The sequence below is a fragment of the Carcharodon carcharias genome, chromosome 27, assembly GCF_017639515.1.
Source record: "Carcharodon carcharias isolate sCarCar2 chromosome 27, sCarCar2.pri, whole genome shotgun sequence".
Taxonomy (NCBI): Eukaryota; Metazoa; Chordata; class Chondrichthyes; order Lamniformes; family Lamnidae; genus Carcharodon; species Carcharodon carcharias.
This window is the reverse complement of record NC_054493.1, coordinates 12,210,127-12,229,088: the sequence shown is the minus strand read 5'-3', so window position 1 is coordinate 12,229,088 and position 18,962 is coordinate 12,210,127. Positions and strand designations below refer to the sequence as shown.

The 18,962-nt window shown below is 46.9% G+C and overlaps 1 protein-coding gene across 2 annotated transcripts; it reads left to right on the top strand.

Moving 5' to 3' along the window:
* The first annotated feature begins 860 nt into the window (after nt 1-860).
* Nucleotides 861-8,098, top strand: LOC121270408 (zinc finger protein 239-like). Of its 2 annotated transcripts, none has more exons than XM_041175718.1 (3): nt 861-913; nt 3,573-3,656; nt 6,506-8,098. In XM_041175718.1, exon 3 carries the CDS (start codon nt 6,932-6,934, stop codon nt 7,964-7,966), a length of 1,035 nt encoding a protein of 344 aa, XP_041031652.1. In that variant the 5' UTR covers nt 861-913; nt 3,573-3,656; nt 6,506-6,931; the 3' UTR covers nt 7,967-8,098. The 2 variants fall into 2 exon arrangements, with proteins under 2 accessions (XP_041031652.1, XP_041031653.1); XM_041175719.1 differs by lacking the exon at nt 861-913 and adding an exon at nt 1,277-1,318.
* Nucleotides 8,099-18,962: the final 10,864 nt, after the last annotated feature.

Below are 18,962 nucleotides of genomic sequence, written 5' to 3'. Positions count from 1 at the left end.
AGAAATGGAAAGGGAATGAAAAGAAACTGTTTTACTCACAGATGTTGGACACAGGAAGAAGTTTTCATGTCGTTGAAGCCAAATCGCCATTTGCACCAAGTCCGTGTTCTGATTGGCTGGAGGACCCCTTTGTGCTTCCGGTCCTCCAGTGCTCTCCATTGGTCAATATCCCGCATGACGTCAGTGAGGAACTGAACCCGACCACCTGAGAGACTTTGATCTCGGGACGCTCTGAGCTATTGGCCAATGGGAACAGCTGGAGGACCGAAAGGTCTCGGGTCCTCCAATCAATCACAGCTCGGCTTTTCGTCCGTTCCCCAGCTCTCTCTGTACATGCGCAGTCTGCCGTATTTTCTCACATGCGCACCTCTCGCTTCGCCGCTCAGACGCAGCGCCCCGCCTCTCACCGCGCACATGCGCAGTCCCAGCCAGCTCGCTTGCACTGCAGACAGAGCGATTTTCCCACCGCGATGGTTTGTGGGAGCCGCGGCCGCCATTACGAAGCAGGATGTGAGCCTGACACAAAGTGTATGTGGGTCTTCACCGGATTTGACTGTGACGCCCCCTTAACGAAGCGGTTTGTTGACTTTTGGCATAAGGATTGAGACACCTGAGTGACATATTGTGGAGACCAATAGATGACTGAAACTGATCTATAGAGTCCGCATCTTCAGAGGAGGAAACTGGGGAAAATTAATTAGAGTTACAATCACTAGGGAGGAGGGACAGTTTAGAGGACATTTCGACCCTTCAATGGCGCTGCTATTACCCAACATATCTTGCGGCTGGGAATGTGCTCTATTCAGGCCACAGGAGTCCAGTGCGCAGGCGCAGAGCTGGCCTGTCTCTGGAGCATGCGCAGTGTCACTTTGCTTAGGGCTCCTCAGTGTGCGTGACCAGCTTCAGGAAATGGGTGAGAGGCGGCGGGGCGGCAGGGGAGGAATGGAGCCGGAAGGCGCGGGTGGGGAAGCTTCATAAACACATTGTGAAGGCCGCAATCCCTGAATCAGACCCTGAAGGTCCCGTGTTTGCAACCCCAGGTCTTATTCCCCTGGACCAGGCCCAGGTTAACGGCCTCGGTTCAGTGGAGCGCGAGGGCGGCCATTTGTTTTATTCATTCGCAGGATGTGGGAATCACCGGCTGGACCAGCATTTACTGTCCATCCCGAGTTGCCCTTGAGAAGGTGGTGCTGAGCTGCCTTCCTGAACCGCTGCAGTTGCTGTGGTTTAGGTGCACCCACTGTGCTGTTAGGGAGGGAGTTCAAAGATTTTGACCCAGCGACAGTGAAGGAATGGGATATATTTCCAAGTCAGGAAGGTGAGTGACTTGGAGGGGAACTTCCAGGTGGTGGTGTTCCCATCTATCTGCTGCTCTTCCCCTTCTAGATGGTAGCAGTCGTGGGTTTGGAAGGTGCTGTTGATGGAGCCTTAGTGAATTCCTGTAGTGCATTTTATAGATGGTGCGTCGGTGGTGGAGGGAGTGAATGTTTGTGGATGTGGTGCCAAAAAAGCAGGCTGCTTTGTCCTGGATGGTATCCAGCTTCTTCAGTGTTGTGGGAGCTGTACTTATCCAGGCAAGTGGGGAGTATTCCATCACGCTCCTGACTTGAGCCTTGTAGATGGTGGACAGGTGTTGGGGAGTCAGGAGGAGAGTTACTTGTCGCATGATTCTTAGCCTTTGACCTGCTGTTGTAGCCACAGTATTTATATGGCTGGTCCAATTCAGTTTCTGGTCAATGGTAACCCCCAGGATGTTTATAGTGGGAGATTCAGTGAAGGTAATGCCATTCAACATCAAGGGGCAATGGTTGGATTCTTTCTTGTTGGAGATGGTCATTGCCTGACACTTATGTGGCGTGAATGTTACTTGCCACTTGTCAGTCCAAGCCTGGATATTGTCCAGGTCTTACTGCATTTGGACTTGGACTGCTCCAGTATCTGAGGATTGATGAATGGTGCTGAACATTGTGCAATCATCAACAAACATCCCCACTTCTCACCTTTTGATCGAAGGAAGGTCATTGATGAAGCAGCTGAAGATGGTTGGGCCTAGGACACTACCCTGAGGAACTCCTGCAGTGATGTCCTGGAGCTGAGATGACTGACCTACAACAACCACAACTGTCTTCCTCTGTGCTAGATATGACTCCAACCAGCGGAGAGTTTTCTCCCTGATTCCCATTGACTTCAGTTTTGCTAGGGCTCCTTGATGCCACACTTGGTCAAATGCTGCCTTGATATCAAGGGCAGTCACTCTCACCTCACCTCAGGAGTTCAGCTCTTTTGTCCATGTTTGAACCAAGGCTGTAACGAGGTCAGGAGCTGAGTGGCCCTGGTGGGACCCAAACTGGACATCAGTGAGCAGGTTATTGCTGAGCAAGTGCCACTTGATAGTACTGTTGATGACCCCTACCATTACTTTACTGATGATAGTAGACTGATGGGGTGGTAATTGTCCGGCTTCAATTTGTCCTGTTTTTTGTGTACAGGGCGTACCTAGGCAAGTTTTCACATGGCCGGGAGATGCCAGTGTTGTAGCTGCACTGGAACGGCTTGGCTAGGGGCGCGGCAAGGTCTGGAGCATAAGTCTTCAGTACTATTGCCGGAATGTTGTCAGGGCTCATAGCCTTTGCAGTATCCAGCACCTTCAGCCATTTCTTGATATCACGTGGAGTGAATCGAATTGGCTGAAGACAGCCATCTGTGAGGCTGGGGACCTCCGGAGGAGGCCATGTTTGTTACGCAGATACTGGGTGGGGCTTCAGGGTCCCATTAACTAGGAGAGAAAATTATTGACTCATTGATTCTATTCTCACTCTGCACAAAGGAGCAGGTGATAGGTCCAGGTTGAGAGCAGTAAGGTACTGCAGGGCACACGTGGCCTTCCTAAGAACATCAGAGTAGGAGCAGGAGTTGACTATTCGGCCCATTGAGCCTGCGCTGCCATTCAATAAAGTCATGGTTGATCTGATTGTGGCCTTAACTCCACTCTCCTGCCTGCCCCCATAACCCTTGACTCCATTGTAGATGTAAAATCTGCTTAACTCATCCTTGAATTAATTCAATGACTCAGTCTCCACTGCTTTCTGGAGAAGAGAATTCCAATGACTAATGACCCTCTGAGGGAAGAAATTTCTCCTCAACTAATATTAAATGGGAGATGTCTTATTTTTAAACTGTGGCCCCTCATCTAGATTCCCCAATGAGAGACACATCCTGTCAGCATCTCCCCTGTAAAGAGCCCTCAGAATTTTAGATGTTTCAGAGTATAGTCCCAACTTGCTCAACCTTTCCTCCTAAGACGAACCCTCTCATTCCAGGAATCAACCTCATGAACCTTCTCTGACTTGCTTCCAATACAAGTTTGTTCCTGCTTAAGTAATTCTGGGCCAGGAGGAGAGACGTTGTGAATTTCTATCCTGGACTGACAATGATGCATGTTAGAATCTCATTTTACAGGTGGTTAGAAGGGGAGGATATACACACAGCAAACTCAAACCAAGAGAATGTTTGTCTCTTCTGAATTTCTTACCTTGACTGACACATATAACTTTTGTAATCTCCTTTTCCAGGCGCTTCCAGTGCTTCTGACATCTTTCCAGCTGCAGGCTCCAGCAGGAGATTTTAAATTTGAAAACGGTGAAATTATTTCAGAGGTGAGTACAGTTGAGCATTCATCTACAATTTAGACTTAGGGCTTTTAGTGCTGTGCTCTGGTTTCATGTCTTTGAGGCTGGTGTGACTCCTCTATTGTGGATCTGAATCCATGTCGATCCATTGCTCTGTTTCACCTCTGCCACTCCCCGCGCCCTCCCCCATTGTCTAACTTATTCTGCTTCGAATAATGGGTGTATTTTAATTATGTTTGGTCTTTTACTGTTATTTCCACCAACTCTGTCTAAGTGAAGTTTTCTACCAGTGTCCACCCCCCACCAATCTTTTTCAATTTATTCTTTCATGTAGTTGTTGGCAAAGCCAGCATTTGTTGCCCATCCATAATTGCTCGGCCATTTCAGAGGGCATTTAAGAGACAACCACACTGCTGTTGGTCTGGTCTCATGTGTAGACCAGAACAGGTAAGGAGGTTGGCAGAATGAACAAGATGGGCTTTTATGACCATGGTCACTATTATTGAGATTAGCTTTTAATTCCAGATTTTATGAATTGAATTCACATTCCACCATCTGTCATGGTGAGATTTGAACCTCAGAGCATTAACCTGGGCCTTTGGATTACTACTGCAGTGACACTATCACTATGCCACTCCCCAGTGTGTTCACTGTTGATTTACCAGCTTTATCTTCCCATGGTCAGGAATTGTTTTCCTGCACTAGAGATAATTTTTCCTCCACCTCTGAGTGTACATTTCCCGTCAAATTTTGCTCCATTTTCATTCCACGTAATTCATTCTGCACATCCTGAAACATTAACTCTGCCTGGCCTGCTGAGTATTTGCTCCTTTTATTTCTGATTTCCAGCTGCTGCAGTATTTTGTTTTTGTTTTATTGCAGATTTTGCTCACGTAACCAAATCTAGAAACAGAGATGGATCAATTAAGAACTGATCTGTATTGGGTTGGGTGTTGGTTGGAAAAGTTGCTCCCTGGCCTCCAGTGTTGAGCCTTTTCCATGCGGTCATGGAATGATTACAATATATAAGGAGGCCATTTAGCCCATCATTCCTGTGCTGGCTCTCTGCAAGAACAATCAACAAGTCCCACTCCCCAACCCTTTCCTGATTGCCCAGCAGTTTTATTCTCTTCAGTGGCTTCAATTCCCTTTAGGTATTGACATCAGTTTGAGCTGGAGTGGAGATGGAACAGAAGCTGCTGGGTTTAACCTCGAGAACCTTAGAACCCAGTCAGGCCCGGCAATTTCAGATGTGAAATTGGCAAGGGAGGTAGATTCTCGGGGAGATCAGGTTGCACAACGGACACTGTCCATACAACGTAACAGGATATTGTTTCAGGATCAAGTATTTCTGTAGATGGTTTTAATCTATTTTACATGTACATATTTTAAAAATGTATTCTTGGAGTTAGGGTGTCATTAACAAGACCAGGAGTTACCTGCCAATCCCCAGTTACCTGGAGAAGATGCTGTTTGACCTTCTTGAACCACTGCAGTCTGTGTGGTGAAGCTGGTCCCACAATACTGTTAGATAAGGAGTGACAGGTTATACACCCAGTGATGATGAAGGAATGCTGGTGTATGTCCAAATCAACAGCAATAATGTGCATTTATTTAGCGCCTTTAATGTAATAGAACATTCCAAGGCACAAAAGCATCAAGCCATATAAGGGGATATTAGGGCAAGTGACCAAAATCTTGGTCACAGAGGTGGGTTTTAAGGAGTATCTTAAAAGAGGAAATTGAGGTAGAGAGGCGGAGAGGTTCAAGGGTGAAATTCCAGAGCTTGGTGTGTCGACAACTGAAAGAACAGCGACTGATGGTGGAGCCATTAAAATTGGAAAAGCTCAAGAGGCCAAAATTAGATGAATACAAAGATCTTGAAGGTTTATGTGGCTGGATATGATTACAGTGATAGGGATGATCGCAGGCGTGGACAGATTTGAAAATAACAATGACAATTTGAAAATGTTGGTTCTTTTTAAATAGCAACCTTTGTCAGTCAGTGAGCACAGGGGTGATGGGTGAACAAGACTTGCTGGGAATAGCAGATTGTAGGATCACCTCAAGATTATGGGGAGCGTGAATATGGGAGGTTGGCTTGGACTGTATTTGGACAATTAAGGCTCGAGGTAACAAAGGAATGGATGATGGTTTCAGCAGCAGATGAGCTGAGACTAGGGTGGAGTCAGGTGATGTTACTGAGGTGGAAATAGGTAGTCTCAGTGAAAACGTGGTTATGTTGTTGGAAGCTCAGTTTGGGGTGAAACATGACACATGAGGTTGTGAACAGTTTGGTTCAGCCTCAGACAGTCGCTGGGTAGAGGGATCGAGTCAGTGAATAGGGAGTGAAGTTTGTAGCAGGGATTCATCTTCCTAATATTTAATTGGTAGAAATTTCTGTTCACCCAATACTGGATGTCAGAAAAGTCAGGATAGTGTATGAGTTGGAGAGGAACTTGGTGATCTGATCACATACACCTCCTATCTTGGTTCTTCTGGGTGGTGGACGTTGAGGATTTGGGAAGTTCTGTAAAAGTTCTGATATAGATATATAAAATCCCCCTCCTTTGCCCCTACCTTTCTCTCTCTCTCTCTTTCTCTCTATCCATTTGCCTGTCTCTCTGTCTCTCTCTTTCCTCCCATAGAGGGCAGTGTCTTATGTAGGTCCAGGCTGGGTAACAGGTTGCCTCTCCTGAAGGGCATTAGTGAACCAGTTGGGTTTTTATGACAATCCAGCAGTTTTCATAGTCACTTTTTCCTAGTGCCGACCCCACAAATTACCAGAATCGTTCAACTCAATTTCACAACTCGTCTTTGTGGATTCTCTCTCAATCTCTTTTTTTCTGTTTTAACTCAATTTCACATGGTATTAGAAAAGGAGGATTTGCAGTCGAGAAACTCAAACAAAACATCACATCAGGATGTGATGAGGCACCCAGTTAATGGTAACTTGATTATCATTGGATTTTGAACATGGAAGGAAAAAGCATTGTTCATAGCGGATGAAAATGTTCTCTGTGTGGAGGAGGCTTCAGCTCATCACCTGGCCTCACAACCTACAAATTCAAATATACTGAGAAGGAACCGTGGAAAAGTTGGGTCTGTGAGGAGAGATTTAGTTACCCGTCTGAGCTGGAAACTCATTGATGCAGTCACACCAGCGAGAGGTCGTTCAGCTGCTCTCTATGTTATACGGGATTCACTCTGTCATCCTGTTGGCTCACTGGCAAATTCACACTGAGGAGAGATTGTTCAAATGCTCCATATGTGGGAAGTGATTCACTGAGTCATCCCACCTTATGACACACAAACGGCTTCACACTCAGGAGAGTCTTTTTAAACGCCTAGACTACGAGAAGTGCTATAAAGGCTCCTGGGAAGTGACATCCCATCAACGTGTTCACACTGACGAGAGACCGTTCAGATGCTGTCAATGCGGGACTGGGTTCAGGAAATCATCTGAACTCACTGTACACCAGTCAGTTCATAGTGGGGAGAGCCCGTTCACCTGCTCCGAGTGTGGGAAGGGATTCACTCAGACATCCCACCTCATGGAACACAAGCAAGTTCACTCTGGAGTGAGGTCATTCACCTGCTCTGAGTGTGGGAAAGAATTCACTCAGTCATCCAAATTGCTGAGACATCAGCGAGCTCACACTGACAAGAGACCTTTTAAATGCCCAGACTGTGGGAAGTATTATCAAAGTTCTGGGGAATTGATGTCCCATCAATGTGTTCACACTGAGGAGAGACCATTCAAGTGTTCTCACTGTGGGATTGGGTTCAGACGATCATCCGAGCTCACTGTACACCAGCGAATTCACACTGGGGAGAGGCCTTTCACCTGCTCCGTATGTGGGAAGAGATTCATTCAGTCATCCCAATTCATGGCACACAAGCTAGTTCACACTGGGGAGAGGCCATTCACTTGCTCTGAGTGTGGGAAGGGATTCACTCGTTCATCCAACCTGCTGACACACCAGCAAGTTCACACTGACGAGAGACCTTTCAAATGCCCAGATTGTGGGAAGTGCTATAAAAGTTCCAGGGAACTGATGCGCCATCAACGTGTTCACACTGATGAGAGACCGTTCAGGTGCTCTCACTGCGGGACTGGGTTCAGGCGATCATCTCATCTCACTGTACACCAGCGAATTCACACTGGGGTGAGGCCGTTCACCTGCACTGAGTGCGGGAAGGGATTCACTCAGTCATCTAACCTGCTGACACACCAGCGAGTTCACACTGGGGAGAGGCCATTCACCTGCTCCAAGTGTGGGAAAGCATTCTCTCAGTCATCCATCCTACTGAGACACCAGCGAGTTCATAAATGATAGCTGGAGTTGGATTTTGCTGTTAATAAAATCCAGGACTGAACAATATTCATTGCTGATGTTAATAAACTCCAGAGCAGTAAAAGGTGTTAATATTGTGCATAAAAGTCAAATAAACAAGCTTTCTGTTAAGCACAGAGTATGTTGTATCTTTTTAATATCCCAAACACAAGTTGGTTCCATTTGTTCACTGTTCCTCATCTCCAACAACAAGTGTGGGGAGCTCATGGAGCTTCTTTGTCACTAAGATTGAGACAATCTGATCAGCTGCCTCTGCTGCTTCCCTCCCTTTCACTAGCCCACCAGGACAAACTGTACCTAATGTTTCCCCTTGTCTGAGCCCTGAACTCGCATCTTTCTCCAGTTTCTCTCCTATCTCCCATCATGCCCCGTCAGAGCTGATTTTGTCCATGAGACCCACTTCCTCATCCCTCAATCCTATTCCCACTAAACTGCTGACCATCCATCTTCCCCGTGTTGCTGATATTGCTAACAGTGCTCTCTCTCTTCTGGTTTTGCCCCTCTTATCTTTAAAACACAATCCTCACCCTTCCTGAAAAAAATACAACCCTTGGCTCCACTGTCTTTGCAAACTGCTGCCCAATCTCCAACCTCCCTTTCCTCTCCAAAGTACTTGAACTTGGTGTCCCCCAAGGATCTATCCTTGGACCCTCCTATTTCTCATCTACATGCTGCCACTAGGTGACATCATCCAAAAGCACCGTGTTAGTTTTCACATGTACACTGACAATGCCCAGCTCTACCTCACCATCATCCCTCTCCATTCCTCCACTGTTACTAACATATCAAACTGCTTATCCAACATCCAACCGCTGCAGTCCCATGTGTTGTGGGTACACACACAGGGCTGTTAGGGAGGGAGTTGCTTTGCAAGTAAAAGGGAGTGTCATCTTGGGGTAATCATACAACACTTAAAGGGACACCATTGCTCTCTGTGCCATGGGGGCTCAAGGGACAGGTGACCATGAGAGTGTCCTCACTCATTTGCCAATCGCCCTCTGTCCTTGCTGACTGACACTGACCTCCCAGTCCAGCATCGCCTTGATTTTGAAATTCATATCCTTGTTTTCAAATCCCTCCCCATGGTCTCCCCACCCCTCTCCCTATAACCTCCCGCAGCCCCTAAAACCCTGTTGCCTACTCACTTAATCAAAGTGGAGTGAAGATCAGCCAGGATCTTATTGAATGGCAGAGCAGGCCTGATGGGCTGAATGGCCTACTCCTCCTATTTCTTATGACCTTTAAAGAATTTGAGATAGTAAATTGTCCATTCTGAATTTATCTGTTGAAGTTAGCTAATATGAACTTGTTTATCAGGGTGTTTTTCAGAAGAGGGGAAGCCCAAACCGAACATCACATCAAGTCCCTCGATTCTTCATGTCCTGAATATCGTGGGCCTTTGCTCGTGGAAAGGGGAATGAGTGATCACAGTGTGGACAAGCCCTATCCTGCTCTGAGTGTGAGTGCTCCTTCAGCTGAGCCTCCAGCCTGAGGAGGCACAAGCGGGTCCACACTGTGAGCAACCATATGCGTGCAGTGACTGTACGAGGAGATTCAGCTTCCCCTCCGAGCTGCAGACGCACAGACGCAGTCACACCGGGGAGCAGCTGTATGTGTGCAGTGACTGTATGAGGTGATTCAGCTTTCCCTTTGAGCTAGAGATGTACAGATGCAGTCACACCAGGGAGTGGCCCTTCACCTACCGGGTGTGTGAGTTGGGGTTCAACCAGTCGAGCCACCTCAAGATGCATAGGCAATCCACACCGGGGAGAGGCCGTTCGTCTGCTCCAAGTGCGGGAAGGTATTCACCCAGCACTTGGCCCCACTGAGACACTGATGCCTGCACGCCAGGGAGAGGCCCTTCACTTGCCCTGAGTGTGGGAAGGCCTTCACTATGGCATCCTCCCTGTGTGAGCACCAGCTCATTCACACTGATGAGAGGCCGTTCAAATGTCCCAATTGCCAGAAGAGCTTTAAATTGCCAAAGATCTGTGAAAGCATCGACATGTTCACACCCTAGAGAGACTGTTCAGCAGCTCTCACTGTGAGAAGGCGTTCACACAGGCAGGAAGCCTCCTCAGACACCAGCGAGTCCACCACCGGAAAGGTCAGTTCACCTGCTCCGTGTGTGAAAAGAGATTCACCCGTTCCTCTCACCTGCTGAAACACCAGCAAGTGCACAATTAATTGCAACAGTCACAGAATCACAGCAGTGTTACAGCACAGCAGGAGGCCATTCGGCCCATTGTGGCTGCACCAGCTCTCCAAATAAGCAATTCCCTTAATGCCACTTCCCTGACTTCTCCCCGTAACCCTGCACATTCTTCCTTTTCAGATAACAGTCTAATTCCCTTTTGAAAGCCTCCACTGAACCTGCCTCCACTACCCTCTCAGACAGTGTATCCAGATCCTAACCACTCGCTGTGTGAGAAACATTTCCTCACCTTTGTTTCTTCTCCAACTAACCTTAAATCTGCCGTCTGGTCCTCAATCCTCCCACCAGTGGGAACAGTTTCTCTGCAAGATCTTCACAAGATCTTCCAAATCCAGTGGCAAAAAAGATGATCCACCAGCAGCGTCCTCTCCCAAGCCAACATGGCTAGCATTGAGGGGCTAATCTCTCAAAACCAGCTCCACTGGGCGGGACATGTTCGTATACCCGACACCAGCCTCCCGAAGCAACCTCACTACTCGGAATTCGGTCACGTCAGGAGAGTTCCAGGAGGACAGTGAAAACGCTTCAGGAATCTCCTCAAAGTGTCTCTGAAGGGGTCAAACATCCCTGCAGACTCATGTGAGACCCTGGCTTGTGACTGGTCGAAATGAAGAAGGCTCATCTGGGAAGGCACTAAACACATTGCAGATTCCTAACTAAGTCTCTCAGAGGCAAAGTTGAGGCGTCTGAGGGAGCGCACAAACCTCCAAACACCCCATCTCAACAACCCTTCTGTGGCAGAGTCTGCAGATCGCACATTGGACTTATCAGCCATCACAGAACCTATCAAACCGGAGAGGAAGCAAGTCATCCTCGATCCTGAGGGACTGCATAAGCATTATCTGTCTTCATCTCACATCTCCAGCATCCTCAATATTTTGATTTTGTATCATGATTGATCCATATTAATTATGGTGATTATGGGATGGGGGTGGTGGGGTGGGATTTGTTGATGCTAATATTAATAATCTCCAAAAAAGCAGGCAGCAATTTCATATTCCGTATATGTGCCTGTTGAAAAATCAATGCATCTGCCTTTGCACTAAACGAGGACAAAGTGGGTAACATAGGCATGATGGAGAAGACAAATCTAGCCTGAAGTTGAAAATCCGCAGTATTGTTACAGTTCTGGGCACCATAATTTCAATTAGGTATACTCGTCATGGAAGGAGTGTAATGCAGACTCGCCAGAATGTTAGCAGAGCCTCGGGTTTAGTTTGTTTTTTAAATCCATTCTCAGGATGTGTGTCACTGACAAGGCTGGCATATATTGCCCATCCTTAACTGCCTCTTGAGAAGGTGATGGTGAGCCGCCACCCTGAACTGCTGTAGTCCATGTGCTGTAGGTTAGTGCTGTTAGGAAGGGAATCTGAGGATTTTGACACAGCAACAGTGAACAGACGGTAAAATAGTTACAAGTCAGGATGGTGTGTGGTAGGGGTCAAAATAATTTACTTTTCTTGAGGGCTACTTTTTGAATTTCAGGAGTTACTTTTTGGTTTTCAGGGGTTCCTCAATTCAAAAGATTTATGTTAGAAGGCCATCAGTTTATGAAGCAGCAACTTGCAAACATGCTCTACATCTCCATTAAAGGATATCAAAGAAAGGAGAGACTCAATGTTGAGCATGCGGCCAGGAGTGCAACAGCCATTAAACAGTTTTCCTTCATTCACCTACCCCCCTTCCCCATTCACCTCCTCCAGTGACTGATATTAAAGCAAACTCAAAGTCCGGAACATTGGGCTCTTCTGCATCGACTGAATCCTGACTTTTTCCACCCACCAACACTTTATTTTTAAGAAGCAAAGACACACATAACGACAGCCAAAACAGCTTGTATACAGACAGAGACTTCCGTAGCAGCAACAGCTAAAGAAAAATCAAAGGGGAGCAGAAAAAAACTGGATTTCCCCCCACAATATTTTTTCACCCTCTGCTCCAAATCTCTAAGCTTTGCTCACAAAATAATTGATTGGACAAATATGAAAGAGGAAGAAAGCCTTTGGAAAGGATTTAACTTTCCTTTCTCTTTTTGGTTATTGTTGTTCCAGTTGTGGTTTGTAAATGTGAAAGCCAGGCCCAGGAGGAGGGTTTCAGAAGGAAAAATATATATTTTTAAAAAGTTGGGATATCATATTAGTGAAGAAAATAAGCTGTAAATGTGAAATTGAACAATACTGCCTGTTTCCCAAACTCTGTCTCTCTAGCCCTGAGAGGCCTCCTTCCCCCACCAATCCAGCTTCTCCTTCTTCAATCTCCCTCTCTCTCTTGCCCCCTCTCACATTCCCTCTCTCTTACAGACACAGTCTTTTTACCTGCAATGCATCTGCCACCATCTTGGGCTCTTCATCCTCCAATGGCATTGCCGACATCCCAATTTTTTTTTATTTTATATTGAAATAGGAGGGTTGTTGTACTGGGAGAGGGATGGGGAGGGGTCATTTTATAAATAATTTAAATTTAAAAAAAGAGTCACCACAGTGCTTCCTTGCCAGAAAAGCCCCTTTTACCCCCTCAGTGTAAAACACACAACCCCAGAGGCCGAGATTGTGTTGACCAATCCCAGCCTCCAACCACACAAGGAATCCCAAGGGCAGAACGAAACTGGGTAAAGATGATTTGTTTGATGGGATCTTCTTGTTCTCTGAAAGAGGATCATACAGGCTCGAAACATTGACTGTGTTTCTCTCTCCTCAGATGCTGTCAGAACAGCATTCTCTGTTTTCTTCCTGTTCTCTCTTCAAGTGAGTAAACAGGTATCCAAGGATGCTGAGGGAAGGTAGGGCTAAAATTGCAGAGGCACTTGCCATTATCTTACCAATCCTCCTTAGACACAGGGAGTGGTGTCAGAGGACTGGATAATTACAAATGTCACATCCTTGTTCAACAAAAGCAGGGTGGAGGATAAACCCAGCTCCCTGATCATCTGGGACAAAGTTCGATGCTGGCTCAGCTTTTGTGTTGCTTCACGAGCCGACGGACCGCTTCTTGTGCCAACGTCACAATCGGCCTCCAGCGCACCTAAGCTCCACACAAGGCCCCGCCCCCTTGCCGTGCCGACATTGATTGGACGACCCGTTGCCCCATTGGTCCGCCAGCCCCGCCTCGCTCACTCCCTATTGGTCAGAGCGCACGTCAGTCATCGCTCAGCCCCCCCCCAGATCATGTGGTCGAACAGGGGCGTCGCCGCTGCACCCACTCGCTGCACTCGGTGTTCTGTTAGCCTCAGTCGGACTCTCAGGTTTGTATTTTAATTGATTTCCCCCCCCCACTCTCTTTCCACCACTACCCCATCCTGTAGCTCACTCACTCGGTTTGAGCAAACTCACTTTCCATCGGTGATACGGCCTCAACTGCCGCCTTCCAGCGCGCAGGCGCAGTGCTGCCCCTGAGCATGCGCGGCACCCCGGCTGCTGATCTGCATAATTAAAGGGACCCTGTCCCTGTGTTCACTTGTGCTTTAAAGGGACAGTGACAGTGTAAGAAAGAGATTGATTGATTTCAGTGGAGAGGGAGGAAGCGCTAGTTTTCGAGCAATCAATGTAAGAAAGAAGTAAAGTGAGGAAATTTGAAATCCTGAATTTTTCCTGCATTTCTTTCATTAAGTTATTACCAATGTAAACTTATTTTACAGGGAGAGGGTTTACAGATGGGAAGCTCAGATCAAACATTGAGTCAATGTGACCGAGTCATGTGATTCATCAGGATGTGAAGGTCATCGGCAATGTGGAAGGGGAGAGCAGCATATACCGCATGGACAAACCGTACACATGTTCTGTGTGTGGACGTGGATTCAACTGAGCGTATGACCTGGGGAGGCACAAATGTATCAAAAATAAGGAGAGGCCATGTAAATGTGGGGACTGTGGGAAGGGGTTCAGTTACCCCTCTGAGCTGGAAACTCATCGACGCATTCACACCGGGGAGAGGCCGTTTACCTGCTCTGTGTGTGGGAAGGGATTCGTTCGATCTTGCAATCTGCAGTCACACCAGCAAGTTCACAGTGAAGAGAGACTGTTCATCTGCTCCATGTGTGGGAAGGGATTCACTCGATTTTCCCACCTGCTGAGACACCATAAAGTTCACTCTGGGGAGAGACCCTTCACTTGCTCTGTGTGTGGGAGGGGATTTTCTGATTCATCTGACCTGCTGAAACACCAGTGAATTCACACAGGGGAGAAACCTTTCACCTGCCCCAAGTGTGGGGAGAGAAACCTGAGACACCAGCGAACTCATACCAGGGAGAGGCCCTTCAGCTGCCCCGTTTGTGAGAAGAGATTCACTCAAGCGTCCAACCTGCTGCGACACCAGCGAGTTCACCAGGGAGAGGCCGTTCATCTGCTCTCTGTGCGAAAAGGGATTTGCTGAATCCTCAACTCTGCTGAGACACCAGCAAGTGCACATGGGAAGAGATCATTCATCTGCTCCATTTGTGGGAAGGGATTCACTCGATCACCCAATCTGGTGAAACACCAGCCAGTTCACACATGGCTGCACTGCTTTGATTCTGCTGCTGTTTATCAGATTCAGGAATGAACCTTGTTAATTATGATATTGGGGAATTGTTGTTGATGTTGCTGCTAACTACAGTAACTGTGCTGGAGGTGACAGACTTTGCATTTCTATAGCGCCTCTCAAAATCCCAGGCTGTCTTTGAGCACAGTAAGCCTCCATAAACAGCAATGTGATAATGAGCAGAGATGATCTGCTTTTAATCAGATTGGTTGAGGGTGAAATATTATTCTCACCGGGAAGAACACCCCTGCTGTCCTTCAAATTAATGGCCAATGAATCTTTTACATCTTCCTGAGAGGGCAAACGGGGCCCTCGGTTTAACATCCTCATAGATCCTTATGTGGTTCAGGATTATTGCTCCTATGAAGTCTTTTGGGATGTTTCTCACTGCGTGAAAGGAGCTTTATAAATGTGAGATGAATGTGACATTGCAAACATAGATGCAGTGGAGCAGATGATGCTTGTATGTGTGTGTGTGCCTGCGCTCAATCAGAAACTGAGCTCCAGATTATTTTGTTGATTTCTTCTCCAAAGCAAATGAGAAAATAGGCCTTTAATTTAACACTTGGAAAACTCTTCCAAGCAGCTCCCACAGCAGAGTGCCTCCCTCCCTTCATTAAGATCAACGGTGAAACCCTGGAAAGTGTGGACCATTTTCCATATCTTGGGAACCTTCTCTTGGCAAAGACAGACAAAGACAATGTGCCCACTCAGCCATCGCCCAACTGAGGAAAAGAGTATTTGAGGACCAGGATCTCAAACCTGAGACTAAGGTCATGGTTTACACTGATCCCCGCACTGCCATATGTTTCAGAGACTTGGACAACTGATAAAAGGCACCTCAAGGCACTGGAGAAGTCCCGCCAGTGGTGCCAGTGCAAGATCCTCCAAATCCAATGGTGAGGAAGGCGGACTGCAGCAAGATCCTCTCCCAGGTCATCGAGGGGCTAATCGCTCTAAACCAGCTCCGCTATGCAGGGCATGTCATTTGTCTGGCTGACACCAGACTCCCAAAGCAACTGCTTTATTCAGAACTCAGTCACAGCAGGAGACTCTCGGGAGAACAGCAGAAACATTCAGGGATGTCCTCAAAGAATCCCTGGAGAGATCAAACATTCCCGCAGTCTCATGGGAGACCCTGGCTTGTGACTGACCAAAACGGAGGAGACTCATTCGGGAAGGCACTGAACATATCAAGAACGTGTGGAGGCGAAGTCGAGGCATTGGAGGGAGTGCACAAACCGCCAGACCCCCCCCCCATCTATCCAACCCTTCAAGCACCACCTGCCCCACATCTGGCGGAGTCTCCTGATCACCCATTGGATTTATTACCCATCTCTGAACCCATTGAACAGAGTGTAAGCCAGTCACCCTCAATCCCAAGGGACTACATAAGAAGAGGAGAGAGTAAAGCTGACCCAGCTGCTGCTGAGAGCTGAATACATGGGAACCGCCACAGAGCCTGGAGCGCAGAGCAAGAGGTGAAAAAAAACCAGGATGAATTAATCTGCTTGTAAAATGCCGAATGGCAAGTGGGAATCTGTCCAGCTGCTGTAAAATAATAATACAGGGAGTGGGGAGGGAGCACTGTCAGGCTGACCTTAACTATAGGGTGACATGCTGTGTATCATTCCCATCTCCTGGTGTTATTAAAACCCGACTTCAATGCAACAACTATTGGGAAACTGAATAATCGGGGAAATGTTTCTTTAAGTGACCCCAGTGGAAGGAGCAATAATTTTTCGCAACAACCTCTAAAATTAATTTGAACCCTCTCCCATAGTTCTACCTAACCTACCTGCACGGACCACGGCCCCAACTCAGTTGAGGCGCAGCCCATCCATCTACAATTGCTACACTTTGTTGCACTACTTTCCCAGGGCCGTGGATTCACTCCAGAATCCACTCCCCACCCAAGTGTCCACACCCTCAGCGTCACCTGGAAGCCGCTTTGAGAGTGGTCTCATCAGCTACTGCTCCTGGAGGATTCCAACCTGCCTCCGCTGACCCTGGCCCCCTGCTTACTATTCCAGTGATCTCTCCTTCCCTGTGGGGTAGTGGGTGGTGGGAGCTTCTGCCCCCTGGAGCACTTGCTCCAGGAAATCCTTAGCCTCGCTTCCCATAGTGGGTAAGAACATGGCAGATAGAATATTAGGTGGATGAGTGTGATGTTATCCACTTTGGTAGGAGGAACAGATTATTTCTGAAATGGTGAGAGATTGGGAAGTGTTGATGGCCAAAGGGCCCTGGGTGTCCTTGTTCATAGGTCACTGGAAGCTAAGATGCAGAAGCAGTGAGGAAGGCAAATTGTATGTTTGCATTTATCACAAGGAGATTTGAGTACAGGAGTAAAGAGGTCTTGCTGTAGTTGTATAGAACCTTTGTTAGAGCACACCTGGAGTATTGTGTACAGTTCTGGTCTCCTTACCTAAGGAAGGATATACTTGCCATAGAGGGGGTGCAGTGGAGGTTCACCAGACTGATTCCTGGGGTGGCAGGAGTTACTACGGGACATAAGAACATAGGAGCAGGAGTGGACCATTCAATCCTTCGAGCCTTCTCTGCCATCCCACTGGATCATGGCTGATCTTCTACCTGATGAGGAGTGATTGAGACTGGACCTGTATTCTCTAGAGTTTAGGAGAATGAGTGGTGATCACATTGAACTTGCAATGTTCTTAAGGGGCACAACAAAGTAGATGCAGAAAGGATGTTTACCCTGGCTGGGCACCTAGAACCAGGGGACATAGTCTCAGAATAAGGGGCAGGTCATTTAGTACTGAGATGAGGAATTTCTTCACTCAGTGGATGGTGAATCTTTGGAATTCTCTACCCCAGAGGGCAGTGAAGGCTCAATCATTGAATATGTTCAAGACAGAGATCGATAGATTTCTTGATACTAATGATACCAAAGGGACATAGGGATAGAGCAGGAAAATGATGCTGAGGTAAGAGATCAGCCATGATCCAGTGGGATAGCAGAGAAGGCTCGAGGGACTGAATTGTCCACTCCTGCTCCTCTGTTCTTATGTCCCATAGTAACTCCAGCTGCTCCTGCAGCTCAGAAACACTGAGTCTGTGTTCGAACAACTGGAGACATTCACTGGAATTCTGACATGGCAGAGGAATTGGAGATCCCGACATTGTAAGTAGATTAAATGTAAGGACACTTTAAAGATTATTTATTAATTAGAACTAAATATATATATATATATATATGTATATAGATAAAACACTGAATATATTATGTATCAATTTTATATATATATATATATATATATATAGTGTATGTATATATTATATATATATATCTATGTAGATATATAACATGTTTATTTAAAGATGTAATTTGGCTCCCCCTGTGCCCCCTATCCCAGAACAGCTCCAATTTCCAGTCCCAGCTCTGTTCTGACTCAGCTCCTCTCACCTGGCATCACAATCTGCATCAGCACACCTGAGCTCGGCAACACACACTGCGTCTGCCCCATTACCGGGCCGCAATTGGCTGGAGGACCTGCCGCCCTCTCAGTCCTCCGCTCTTTCTATTGGTCAGAGCAAACGTCAGTTATCACCCCATAACGATCTCTTGGTGTTCCCCGCCCACGCCGCATACCTTCCATTTGCTGTCCCGTTAGCCCCAGTTGGACTCTCAGATTTGTATTTTATTTGATTCTCTCTCTCTCCACCCGCCCCACCACCCCTACTCCATCTTCAAGCTCACTGAGTTTGGAAAAACTCACTTTCTGTCGGTGATTCAGCCCCTCAACAGCTGCCTGCCCCAGAAACCCAGCGCTCAGACGCAGTGCCAGCACGAATGTTTTGTGGCGACTGAGCATATGTGGTACCTGGCAAATGATCTGCATATTTAAAGGGACTCTACCCTTCTGTTTACTTGTCATTTAAGGGACAATGACACTGTCATGACTCACTGGGGATAGTGCGCTGCAATATCAAGCCCCACTACACCCCGAGCTGTGACAAATGTGAAAAATTTTGATCAATCCACCTAATTGTGTAATTTAGGTTAACAGAATATGAGCATTATGTTTGTAAACTGAATAAGTAAATAACAGTTTATTGAACAAATTGTCTTAACCAGTGGCAAAGGAAAGAAATATAAACTGCGAATTTCTAACTCTATAACCTAAACTCTACCCCTTCTTAAATCCCTATACGCACACATACAGGACACATAAGACACACAAAAACATGGATTTTAAGGGTGGGATTGAAGAGTTCAAAATC